The following is a 12,653-nucleotide window of genomic DNA, read 5'->3' as shown; positions in this document are numbered from 1 at the left end:
GGATCAGCCTATTTCTGGCGTACACATCAGCCATAATTAAACTACAATGTTGTTGTCATAATAAAAATGAAGAAAATGGACAGAAGAGCAAGATCGAACAAAAGCTGCTTCAGCTATAGCAGCTGGGATTTTGCTACATACACACAACAACAAGCTGAATAACGAACGAAGAATATGATATGTATCGGATAGACCTCTAATTGAATTGGAACACGATGATTTTTATCATTTTTCTAGAGCCCAAATTGTTAATTAGACCCGCTATACAAAGCAACATAACACACCATTGTTTACCAATAGACTTTTGGACTGCTTGATTAAAATCAAAACCACCAGCAAGAAGAACAGGGAGGTGAAAAGAAAGATGAAATCATTGCAAATAAATATCAGTATATCTTTCCCTAATGATTAATCTATTTAGTTACCTAATTATGAAAAGCCATGGCATGACTGGTTGCACAAAGAGACTGAACAAACTTCAGTTCTTAATTGTAGCTCCACCTTCTCGACCTATGCACGTGTATATCATAGATCAAACATGAACCAATAATCATATATCCAAATTCATGTGCATAAATAGGAACAAAGGGGATTAACTAACTCCTAAATCTGGCAAGTACAACTCAAAGAGGTGCTTGCCTGAGTCAACCCTTTATTTTTGACAAAAGCAAAACCCAGCCCGGCTGGTTCTTCCCTACGATTGTAAACTGGAGGCTTGGGTTCGATCCTCGCAAACCACATACTCCCTCCATTCCTTTATACAAGGCGACAAACTTAAATTACAGGTACCTAGGTAAAAATTTAATGACTACTTTGCAAGCCAACTTTTCTTCTTGTTAACTAGGATCATTAATACGTCTACATGCATGCAAGGAAGAAATGAGAAGGAAGTAGCACTGGGTCATTATGACTACATGCATGCAAGTATTAAATAAGTTGCTAGTACGAGAAAATGTCATTAAATTTTGCCTCGGTTACTGTTAGTGGCCTTGTATAGATGCAAAATGTATTTTTTATACTGACCTTGTATAAGGGAATGGAGGGAGTATTATTTTTCATTGATCGGAGCGGCACAATGTCATAGCTTTAAAGGGCCGGCCCATGATGTTGTTCGACGATCCAAACATTTTTATCCCTCACGTACCAAATTTTATTAGTACCACCTCGCCTATATGTTTTAAATTCAAAGTGAAAGTGTAAATTCACGGGAGGAAGCGTATTGTGACGGTGAACCCGACAAAATCAATCCGTGCTAGTAAAAGGGCCCGTGCGTTGCAATGGGTGAAAATCGCATCGGCCAAGCATAATCCAGTCACTGTGAATCCGCGAAAAAAATAAGTATGACCTAAAACATAATGATGATTTGATTTATGACCCACGTGAAATATCTGTAACATGAAGGAGAATTTTCTTTGAAATTCATTGTAAAAATTCTTAACATATGTGTGATTTAAAAAAAAGTCTTACCGTATGCGTTGTTGGACTTGTGGGCCATGCGGCATGGCTCTCTCCTCCTTTGAGAACTGGGGCTTTCATCACAATTTTTTGATTTTACAAATGCTTTTAGGGCCGCTGTTTGTAAGCATTTTTTAGGTCTGCACTCTTTTTTCATCCATCGATCCGAGGGTATTTATTATACCTATAGCCGACCATCTCTTTCCATATGCAACTTTTGCAATTCTTCCTCACACGTGCACGTCTTTCTCCATCATATGTACTGCAGGATATTTCTCCATCATGTTAATTAGTCGACCATATATATAGATCTCTTCCTCCGCGTTATCCCTCTCTTACAGGGCCAGAGCCTTCATCTTTCCTTATTATCTCGTAATTATCTTTACTAATTTTCAGTCATCTGAAAACGATTTCGTCTCAGGTCGTTTTTTAGTCCGTCTAATTAACACGAATCACAGCGTGTTTCGTTTGTCCTCAGTACGATGTTGGGTGTGTGGTGGACCTTTTTCCGTGTTGTTGGGCTTTCGGGCTTGCGGGTCTGCAATGGATTTCACTATTCGATCCGCAAGCGACATGCGTTTTTGAATTTTCTATTCAGTTATGGGGCGGCGTCCTTTGCTCTATCTGCAGAAGGGGTTGGTGGGGGTAGGCCGAGGCGGGGCGGAGACGGCGGAGGGAAGGCGGGGGCGTCCTCGCCGGCGTTTAGCAACGGAGATGGCGCGCGGCGAGTCCTCCGTGTGGAGAGCTTGTAAGCGAGAGGCGTGCTCCACAGGGCCGGCGGCAGGCACGTTAGGTGTTGGTTTGGAGAGGATCTCGGCAGAGCTGCCCCGCCGTGTTCGCCACCAGCAAGCTCCAATCGTTGGGGGCGACAGCATTCGCCGGCGCCGTCGCGGCGCAAGGTATCACGCTCCTTCGCGCTGCCCTTTATTCTGTTCTATATGTGTCTGCTCCCCGCCTTCGTGCTGAATTTCAGTTTGTCGTCACTGTCGCCGGTCACAGACCTCCAATAGCCAGGGGGGTGGTTCAGTTTTTTGTGGATTTCGGCCAGGAAGGTGTGTGGTAGAATAGAAACGCCTCTGAATTTCTTCAATGGTGGGGAGTTTTTTGAGTGGTTTCATCAGAGAACGCCTCTGAATTTGTCTCAGGCTTCCTGTACGTGTTTGTTCCCCAATTTTCCTTCACTAAGTCTGCCTCAACTTTGTGTTGAATGTATTTCTCTTTTGTTCTGGATGTAGAGCTCATGTTCACTGTCATTTGATTTTCCCACTTTAGTGTGTCCCCTGTAAGATTTTTTTAGAGGCCCAAGGAATGTTTGTAGATGGTCAGAGATAGGTAAATGAATGTATGTGTTTTTTTCTGCAGGAGTACTAGTGTGTGGATTTTAGTCAGGAAGGTGTGGAGAAATTGTAGACTTCCACTATTTTTGTTGTTAGTTTGATTTTGATGGCTTTTAGTAATGGATGTGTTTTTTCCCCTGAGCATCGAGTGATTACCTGGAGAATGGTTAGGGATAATCTGAAAGCAGTGATATGCACCAACTAACCAGACAGTAGATGTCTCTGAAACTCATGTCCGCAATGGAATTTGTTGCAGTCACCCCCTCTTTTTTAATCTGAATAAGTGAGAAGTGAAAGATTTAGATATCTGTGCTCATACATGTGTTTTTGGATCTATGCTTTTTTTCCTTATACATATGTTTTTTGAATGCTTTTTTTCGTCCCCTTCGTACCTGAATGAATAGATGTTAAGACGCTCCTTCAGTTATGAGTAACTCCATAACAACAGCAGTATGTTTGATGTCCAGTGTCCAGATCCTTTTTGAAGGGCCTTATGATGACCACATGTTCTTTGTTTTGTCATATGACGAGAGAGTTATCCTAGTTCATACTATTTCTTCAATCTTGGGTGTATTCACATGCATTTTTTCAAATGTTCTATGTTTGATCATGTGCCACTGCCTATGTTTGTTTTCATGTTCTTTTTGTATGGGGAAATTGATATGGGTGTAGATTGAAGATGGTTTTGAATTTAGTGTTTTTGCATGCTGCGAGCATGATCTAGCCCACAATCATTGTAGAAGTAGTTAGTTATTTTTTACTTTTTAGCTTTGCTGCGAGCACAACATTTTTGTCTGATATTCTTTCAAGGCAATTTTTTCTTAACTTTTTCATTCCCCCATACATGCAGGTGTGCAGATTATGTAGGTTATAGACCTTCCAGTGTTGGCTATGACGACAGCTACGATCCTGATAATGAAATGTCAAACAACGACAGTCTGGAGGAGAGTAGCACATCCAGTGATGATGTATGGTCATGTAGATTTTAATCGGCTTTTCACACCTTTTTATGTGTTTTGTTTTCTGTCTTATATGTGTGTAACAACTTTTTTCTCTGTTTGTTTGCTCTGAAAGGAATCTGTGTCCAGGAGGAAGAAGATGTTAGAGGATGCTCTATTCGGCTTTTTCAAGACGGAGGTATGTTTTATCTTCTAGTTTTCAGTTTATTTTTTATTTTTATTTTTATGTTGATGGTTTCTGTTTGTTGGTTTCCATCTTGCCCAACAGGCTCTCAAATCTCTCAAGAGGGAATTCTTAGTTTTTTGTCACAACGCTAATATCAAAGTCGAGGTTGTTGAATATCTCTTGTACCAACTCTTTAATGTTTTTGCATCACTGAATTCACTTTTTTTGTTAGTCTTAGTTTGCTTTTTCAATGTGGTTTTTCAGAATAAAAGGCTAAAAGCAACAGGGCTAGGAAGGGATGCGTACAGTGTGTATGCTACCAAGTACTTCGCTGAGATACTCAAGCGTATGGCTATTGGGCGGAAGGATGTGATCTCAAAATACGGGTTTGAGCATCTCCTGAAGTTTGAGAAGACTGAACTCCCTTCTCACTTCACCAGATGGATTGTTGGTTGCGTAGACACAATATCTTCCCAAATCATTATTGATGATCAGAAGATCATCTCTCTTTCTAAGGAGTCTGTCCATCTTGTGTTGGGTCTGCCGAACAGCGGCATTATAGCGATGCCCAATAAGGAGGGAGGGAGGAGTTTCATTATGTCTAGGTTCAATCTTTCAGAAATTCCAAATGTCACTTTCTTTGGAAATTCGCTCACATCATCAGAAGATCTTAGTGATGAAGACATCTTCATATGTTTCATGGTGATTGTTATGTCATGCTTTTTATTCCCTTCTGCAAATGATCATATACACACGGACTTCCTATTCCTTCTGGAGGATCCTACTATCACAAGGGGATTCGACATGTGTCTTCTTGTCTACGAATGGATTTTGGCCGGCATCAACCAATATGTGTTGTTTGGTAGGGAAACCGGCAGAAAACCAAAAGCGTTTGATTTCTGCATATATTGCTTGGCTGTAAGTGTTCAGTATCTCTTTTGTTCATTTTGGTTTTTTTGTCACACATACCCCCGTCGATTGTTTTGTTCCTTTTCCTTCTCTAAGTTTTTTTGGGTGTTTTTTTAAGGTGTTGTATTTGGACAAGCTTGACTTTGGTATAAGGGTGGTCGAGCAAGGCGTCCCACGGATTCTTGCATGGAAGGGTAATTTGATTAAACATTTCTCGGAACTTGATCGGAGGAAGCGCAACTTATTTGGAAGGAGACCGTTCAAAAAGGAGGTGTGTTAGACGTTTTTCATTTTTGTGTTGAGCAATTTTTCTTCTGTAGTTCAAAAGGGAGTTAGGCACATGCATCTCTTTCTTCTTTTTTCTGTAGTTAGTCATTATTTTTGACTATTTTCCCTTTTTTCCGCATCAATTATCTTTTTATGGAAGCATGTGTTTGCAACTGAAATTGGTGCTCCTCATGGCATTATTCAACAAGGATCAATATCAGTATCTTTCAAAGAGGAGATGATGTCATCTTATGCTAATATTCTACATCCGCAGGTTTTAGTCTTGCCTCACTATGTTGGTATCTTTCATCTTAATTTTTTTTTCAGGTTTTCTTGTCATTTCAGTGTTGTTCTTTTTCTGTTATTCATATTTTTGTTCTTTGTCAGATCATTCAGGGCATCATTGACAGCGTAGACTGCGACAACATAAAGGAGTCTGGTATGCAAAATGTTCAGGAAGCAATAACATCAAATGTGTTGAAGTTTCTATCTGGATCCAGACTATCATCTCTTTTCGTCGTTAGTGGTCGGGACACCTCTTCAAAACTAGGACCAGTAGCGAAACAAAACATGGGCATAATGAGCAAGGATGAAAGAACTCAACAGAAAAGTTCACACGGTATGCATTTTTGGTGTGTGATGAGACTCCTTTTTACTAGAGAATCTCATCGGATACTTGCTCTGTTTTTTTAATTCAAAGTTATTTTGACCATTTTGTCAAGTTATTTTTAGTTTTTGTGGTCTTCGAATAAATGTGTTTTTATTGCTTATGTGAGTATATGTGTTTTTTCTTGGTTGGAAGCAGAGTATGGTGAATGCAGCAAAGTGAATGAGAACCTCAAGCACGTTAAGAGCAGCATCAACCGCACAACTGTCAAGATCAATGAAAACATAGTTTCATCATTTGCACCTACTAAGCCTTCAGTCATCGGAACGAGGAACAACAAGCTTCCATTGCAACCTATTGATGAGAACAGTTTGTCGGTAGTTCATAAGAGCTCACACGATGCTTTAGGTTCATTCGTGCAACTTTTCCTCCATGTTTCTTTTTTTATTTCCCACCTTTTTCTGTGTTCTCTTCCTTGTTTTTAGTAGTGCCTTTTTACATCTGTTTTTTTGTGTGTTTTTCTGCAGCAACCCCAGATTGTGTGATTACTAAAATTGTTGAACACAACAATGAAAAAGGTAAATCTATTTTTTCATTTTATTTGGTTCTTAAGTTTAGTCTTTTCTATGAATTGTACAGTCAAGTTTTAATTTTCTATTTTCTGTTTTCCCCATCCAAGTGCCTGAAGTGGGAGTAGTGAAGAAGGTCAGGGCTAGAGTGTTCAACACAATGCATCATGAGCAGGAGTTTTCTTTGATTAACACATTCCCAGCAGGGTTAACGGAGCGCAACTCTTTTCTGCAGCTTAGTGTGCAAAACGGCCAGTGCACTTTCACACGCTCCACCAGTCTAACCGGCACAAAAAATGATGTTGGAGGTCAGATTGCACCTCCTGAGGCAGGGCAAAGCAATTACCAAATGATTAACCACATGTCACCAATAGGCCGTATAAAGTTGTTCAGTGAGGAGGTCAGCTTTTATGCATCTTTTTTGTTTGTCACATTTCCTTTTTTTTGTCACTATGTTTTTTTCATCTAAGATCCCATGCACTATAGGACTGCAAAATTGGCACCAGCAACAACCCTCCTAAGCTCATGGCATTAGCAGACAAGAATTTTTCAAAAACCAGCCAAATCATTGGCACAAAACAAACACCAATCCCAGTGGCCGATCTTTCCCCCTCTATGGTTAGTGTTTAGATTTTTTTACTCCCTTTTTTATTATTTGTTATGAGGCTACGAGGGATATAGGGAGCTGAGTGCGTCTTGTTATACCTTTTGTATTTAGTCATTCTTTTTGTCTTGTCTTCTTTGTACTTTTATTGAGCATTTCTGTGTTCTACATGCTCACCGTAGCACGACAGCTCAGCCAATCAGCAAGCAACTTTTTCTTGTCAGCATATTTTTGTAGCTGGACAGTCCTAAAATCTAAAACTAGTTAGGCAGGAAATCTTCAATCTATCTTTTTTTTGCATATGTGGAGCTATTTTTAGTTAGTTTTACATGATTATTTGCATGTTAGCTTTCACCGAAGCTTTTTTATTTTTGTTTTTGGCAGCCAACTAAGAGGAAGGCAGACATTGTTGATATCAGTCCAACAAGTTTTGGTGTCAGGCAAATCGAATTAGCTAAGAATGCAGATCATGTATACAACAATCTGATCAGACCAATTGCGAAACGTCAACGCCAATCTACAGTAGGGGTAGAAGAGGTTGTTGACGTGCCAGACGACACTGATAATCATATCATTATCGATGAACTTGCGCGAGACACCATTGTCAATCAAGGTCGACATGATGATTTGATCATTTTGCGACCAAAAAGTCTCCTGGAACTCCCAATCAAGGAAAACGAAAGGTTCCCTGTGTCAAATGAAGAGTGCATGCATTACAACTCAATAATCGAACTTGCATATACAAAAAGAATTCAGAGGTACGTTAATCAGTTTTTTAGCCTGTTTTATTTAAGTATTTTTACATACTGGTCTTTTTTTCAATCTTTAAAGTGTGTACTATATCATAATTTTGTAGTATATCATTTTGAAGCTGTCAAACATCTCACTAGTTTTTTAACACTTTGATTGATCGATCAAAATTCTCTTCCTCCAACATGTCACTGTCATTGGTTTTTTTTTATTTTGTATCATAGTTCTTTGACTGAGAAAAAAATCATGTGTATTTTTGTGTCTTTTCAGCCTGTGAAAAAAGTTACCATTGTTCTTTTGGCTTTCTCGTTGTTGATTTTGCTATAGTGTCACCTCAAAACAAGCTCAAGTCAGTGCTTCACGCTGAAATATCTTAGTTAAAATTTAGGGCTTTTAGACTGTATATACACCAGTTAAGGTCTGATACCTTTGAGTTACTGGCAATATAAACATTAGTGAATAAGTAGGCAAATAAGGTTTTAAATCTTACTGTCCCGTAGTATGTTTTTGCGCACTCACAAAACCCTATGTTCCTAGTGCTACTTGAATAGCTCATGGTAAGCATGGCAGCATACAAAATCCATTTTTCGCCAATATAGCTTAAACAATGATCAAATGTTGTTTCATCAGAAGATGGCAATCGCCAAGACCAAGAACACCGACTAGATTATTCCTGTTCGCCCATAGAAAAGTATGGCCGTGCCTGATTAGTTTTTTTTGTTTCTATGTGGCAACAAACAGGAAGTATGCGTTGACGTACTTGATGGTTCATTGCAATTATGTATCACTTGGACAAAGCCTTATGCCAACCGGGCACGTCGACAAGTTTTTGATCCCTTGCTTTTGTCGGAAGTTCTTCGAGGACCGTCATCCCTCAATCTCTGGAAGGCACCATTTCTTCCCGAATATTGGTGTATGTTTTTAGTTTGGTTCAACATTTATCATTTTTTTCTTTTGCTGGTTTTTTACATCATTTTTTGGTGTACATTACCCTGCCTCTACTTTGCCATTTTGGTCATGTATTTGTCTGTTCCCTGCAGGAGAACATACTGAACTACCAAGACAATAAACTAAGATCAATTGCCACTTCGTTTCTGGGGGCAGCATCAGCAAGTAGGGGTAAACGTCTAGATTTGTCAAATACGGTGTGTTCTTCTTTGTCCTTCTTCATTTATTTTTTCTTTTTTTGTTTGTGTTCTATTTTTTTCCGTTTTGATTTTTTTTGTTCCAACTCTTTTAATGTGTTTTTTATTTTTTTTCTATTTTTGATTAGCTGTTCTTCCCCACATGTCTCGACAACCATTGGATAGTGTTTGTTGTCGATTTCAAGTGGAAACTTTTTGCTTTCTTGGATTCTTTTTATGACAAGGACTCGTATCTTCACAAGATTATCAGAGAGAAATTTGTAAGTTGTTCATCACCTTTTTTCTTTTGTTTCTGTCCATCACACTTTATTCATCACATCTTTTTTTGTCTAAATGCCTTCCCCCCATCTATATGATTTTATTTTTTATGTTTCTTTTTTTCATCATTTTTTATTCACATGCAGATCAAGAACTTCATCAAGTTGTGGGAAATCATTTTCCAAACAGACCAGCATAATTTCAAGATTTTCAAAAGGATGTACCCTCATGTGCCCAAGCAGACTAATGGGTAAGGGCTCTCTTTCCCCACCTGCTCTTGTTTTTATTTTTGTTTTCCCCCTTTTTTAGCTTGTTTTTTTTTGAACATCACCTCTTTTTTTCAGAAATGATTGTGGAGTGTTTGCAACAAAGATAATGGAGATATGGGCACCACCCTTGGATCTGCGCAAGATTTTCTCACATGACGACATCCAACACATAAGAATTCAGTACATGAACCAACTTTTCTTTTGGAAGAAAAACACTGCAGACAAGAGCCTTGTCACTGGTTCCAACTTACAGGTTCTTCTTCTCATTCATTCATTTTAACTCTTCATTTTTTTCACATTTTTTAAATTTTATTTTTCGCATCTTTTTTATTCTTTTCTGCATTTTTTTTCTAACTGTCTTATGATGTGTGTTTTTTCTTTTTGTTTCCTTTGTTAGTGTGACTTCGTCAGCAATCCTCCATGACAGCGGTGGCGTTTCTCTGTTTCTAGGCTTGTTGGATGGGCATCAAGAGAAGAAGAGAGCTCATTTAAAACAATTTTGTAGCATCATCTAGATCAATTTTTGTGTAGTGTAGTGGTCGGTTGAACTGTTGAGGAAGTTGTGGTTGGTTGTACGAGCATATCATATTTGTTGTAAATGGTGGCCACTTCCTTTTTCATGTAGATACAAATGTTTGTCTTCTATGTCAGATGTATACATTCAGAGACAGACTATCATTTACCTTGTCAGTTTGTTTGTTCTCCCTTAATTTTCAGTAACTTAAGTGTCAGTTTTTCTAATGTTATGCGTCTGTCAGTTTAGTGTCTGAACCCGTAGGTGTCTAATTCATTCTGCGGTGTGTACCACTTTTTCCATCGGTGTGATTTTTCTAAAACCTCACTCTATGCGCCGCTCTTTTTTTTGAGAGACGCCATGCTCAGTCTCACTACTGCAACGAAAGACTAACAAAGATGTCTACAATCAGTCCATGTTCGCATCTATATCAAATAACATGAAAACATCACACTCATTTTTGTTCATATTCTTTGCTTCTAATAAGGTTTTTCACATATTTTTTGTAAACATTCTTTTTTCTCTCAATCTTTTTTTCTTACATGAAGTTTGTGCAATCAGAAAATGTAAATAGTCCTGACTACTCCTTTGTTCTCTATCCATGCAGGGTACGAGCAGAGGGAGTTAGAGTTGCAGGGTAGGAGCCACGTCATTGCTGCAGTTGGGAGACCTCATTGATAGGTATGTTCGTGGCGTTGATCTCTTTGTTGGTAGCGTTCTGTCGCCCTTGTCCTGTTAACAATACCATTTTCCACAGTTAGTCGATAACAATACCATTTTCCACAGTTTTTTATATGAGTGTGTCAATGGAGTGCTATGTTTATTTTCTAGTAGTTTTTTTATAGGGAATCACCTCCATCAGCTGATCTTGGCTGGCTTGTCTTCCTTGATCTCTTCTTTTTTGGGATGTCGTATACTTTATCCAGATTAGTGCATTTCCTTTTTGTGTGACCCGGATCATTACAGTGGCTGCACTTGTAGAATGTCTTGTTTTTATGCGTTCTTGTATGGTCATCATTCGTGGGCGCCCTTTTGTGTGCGCCTTATCAGGATTCAATAGCTCAATAGTTGAATTGCTGCCACCACTCTGTGCCATAGTTGTCAGTGTGCCTATTGTCTTGTTGGATTTGTTGCTCTCCTCTATTTGTTCTCCTTGCCCATCCATCTCTTCTTCTCCTTCTCTATCCATATCAATTAAGTGTTGTTGAATCCTGAACATTTCTGATAGCAGGTATTCAAACTTCCTTTGACTCTTTGAAGCGTTTGAGCCAAGCTCCACTAGCTTCATGCCTAGGACATTGTATCTCAGTTCATCATCATCTAATCTGAGTGGAATCGCCTTGGGTTTATTCATTTTCTGGCCTTGTTTCCTCCACCTATCTATTATGTATTTGTCTGGTATCTTATCCACCTCAAGGTGCAAAATGACTTTTAGAATATGAGAGCACAAAATGCCATCCTTTTCAAACTTGCAACAAATGCAGGAGTAATCTTCTTTCTCAGTATCCACTTGCACCACATAAAGCCTTGTCCTGTGTTCTTGTTTGTAGTAGTTCTTTGCTTGGTACACCATGTATAGTTTCATTTTTTCCTCTTCTCTGATTTGCAGTCTTGTTACATCATTGAGAATGAGCTGAAATTTTCTGAAGATGCTTATGTTGTACAGGCTGTGTGCTTGTCTCTCAATGTAGTACTTAGTGTTGAATGATTTCCAGGAAACTTTTTTGTGCTTTGCATTATGGTCAAGCTCATCCTCATTTGCATGGATGTTGTCTAGCATTCTCTGATATTCTCGTAGGAAGCTTGTCATGCTGAACTGTGCACCAACCCCCTTCTTGAACAAAGCATTTGTGCCCTCACTCCTAGCTGTTGTTTGGATGAATGGGAAAAACTTTGTCTTGAAGTACACTGGCACAAATTTTTTCCTTGCTTCCCACATGTCTTGGAAAATTTTCACCTCACCCACATTGTAAGTTTCAATCATTGTTTGCCATAGTGTTTCAAACTCTCTCTCTGTCAATGAGTTATTCACTATGTCGTGAAAGTCCTCATATAGTCCTTGATTCAGTTGAAACACTCTGCACCCTTTCTCTTCGGCTTTTTTCATCACATGGAACAAGCATGTTCTGTGTGTTGCTTGTGGAAACACATCTTTTATTGCCTTTTCCATTCATCTGTCTTGGTCAGTTATTATTGTTTTGGGTGCCTTGCCTCCCATTGCTGCTAAGAACTGCTGGAACAACCACTTGAATGTGTTAGCAGTTTCATCGATAATAAGGGCACAAGCAAACAAGTATGTCTTCCCATGTGGAGAAACACCAACGAATGGTGCAAACGGCAAGTTGTACTTGTTTGTTAGGAATGTTGTGTCAAAGCTAATGCAGTCCCCATACTCTTGGTACATTATTCTAGATCTAGCATCTGTCCAAAACACGCTCCTGACCTTGTTTTTTGCATCTACTTCCATTGAGTAGCAAAATCCAGGGCTCTCAGCTTGTTTCTTCTGGAAGTATTGCTGCACTTCCATGACATCATTGTTTTCCAGTTCTCTGTTTATCGTTGTACCATAGTTACTCACTTTCCTTTTGTTGTATGGTAACTTGTCCATTCCTCCTCTTATGTACACCAACACTGCACTATCTTCCTCGTAGGTATGTTGCACTTTTTCATTGTTCTGATCAATGCTTTCTCTTCATCGGACATGTAAACATGAGATCTAAAAAACCTACTGCCAGGGTTGAGCTCATGGTTATGATCAAGATTGAGGTTAGTTATACGCCATCTTCCATCTTTCAAAGCAATTAGCATTTGTGCTTTGCAGTCTGTCTTCGCTATGGCAGTGCT

At 39.0% G+C, this 12,653-nt stretch overlaps 1 protein-coding gene across 3 annotated transcripts; it reads left to right on the top strand.

Annotated features, from left to right (window-relative positions):
- The first annotated feature begins 2,090 nt into the window (after positions 1-2,090).
- On the top strand, positions 2,091-9,988 carry LOC119291538. 3 transcript variants are annotated; one of them, XM_037570320.1, is made up of 20 exons: positions 2,091-2,354; positions 3,643-3,760; positions 3,867-3,929; positions 4,020-4,082; positions 4,182-4,835; positions 4,945-5,097; positions 5,254-5,367; positions 5,481-5,712; positions 5,899-6,108; positions 6,228-6,278; positions 6,380-6,405; positions 6,505-6,669; positions 6,756-6,887; positions 7,258-7,631; positions 8,365-8,536; positions 8,664-8,768; positions 8,897-9,028; positions 9,173-9,276; positions 9,371-9,548; positions 9,693-9,988. In XM_037570320.1, exons 1-20 carry the CDS (start codon positions 2,170-2,172, stop codon positions 9,717-9,719), a joined length of 3,258 nt encoding a protein of 1,085 aa, XP_037426217.1. In that variant the 5' UTR covers positions 2,091-2,169; the 3' UTR covers positions 9,720-9,988. The 3 variants fall into 3 exon arrangements, with proteins under 3 accessions (XP_037426217.1, XP_037426212.1, XP_037426224.1); XM_037570315.1 differs by having other exon boundaries at positions 6,380-6,669; XM_037570327.1 differs by lacking the exon at positions 6,756-6,887 and having other exon boundaries at positions 6,380-6,669.
- The last annotated feature ends 2,665 nt before the right edge of the window (positions 9,989-12,653 follow it).

This window comes from Triticum dicoccoides, chromosome 1A (assembly GCF_002162155.2).
Source record: "Triticum dicoccoides isolate Atlit2015 ecotype Zavitan chromosome 1A, WEW_v2.0, whole genome shotgun sequence".
Taxonomy (NCBI): domain Eukaryota; kingdom Viridiplantae; phylum Streptophyta; class Magnoliopsida; order Poales; family Poaceae; genus Triticum; species Triticum dicoccoides.
The sequence above is the reverse complement of the archived record's forward strand: the minus strand, read 5'-3'. Positions and strand labels throughout refer to the sequence as shown.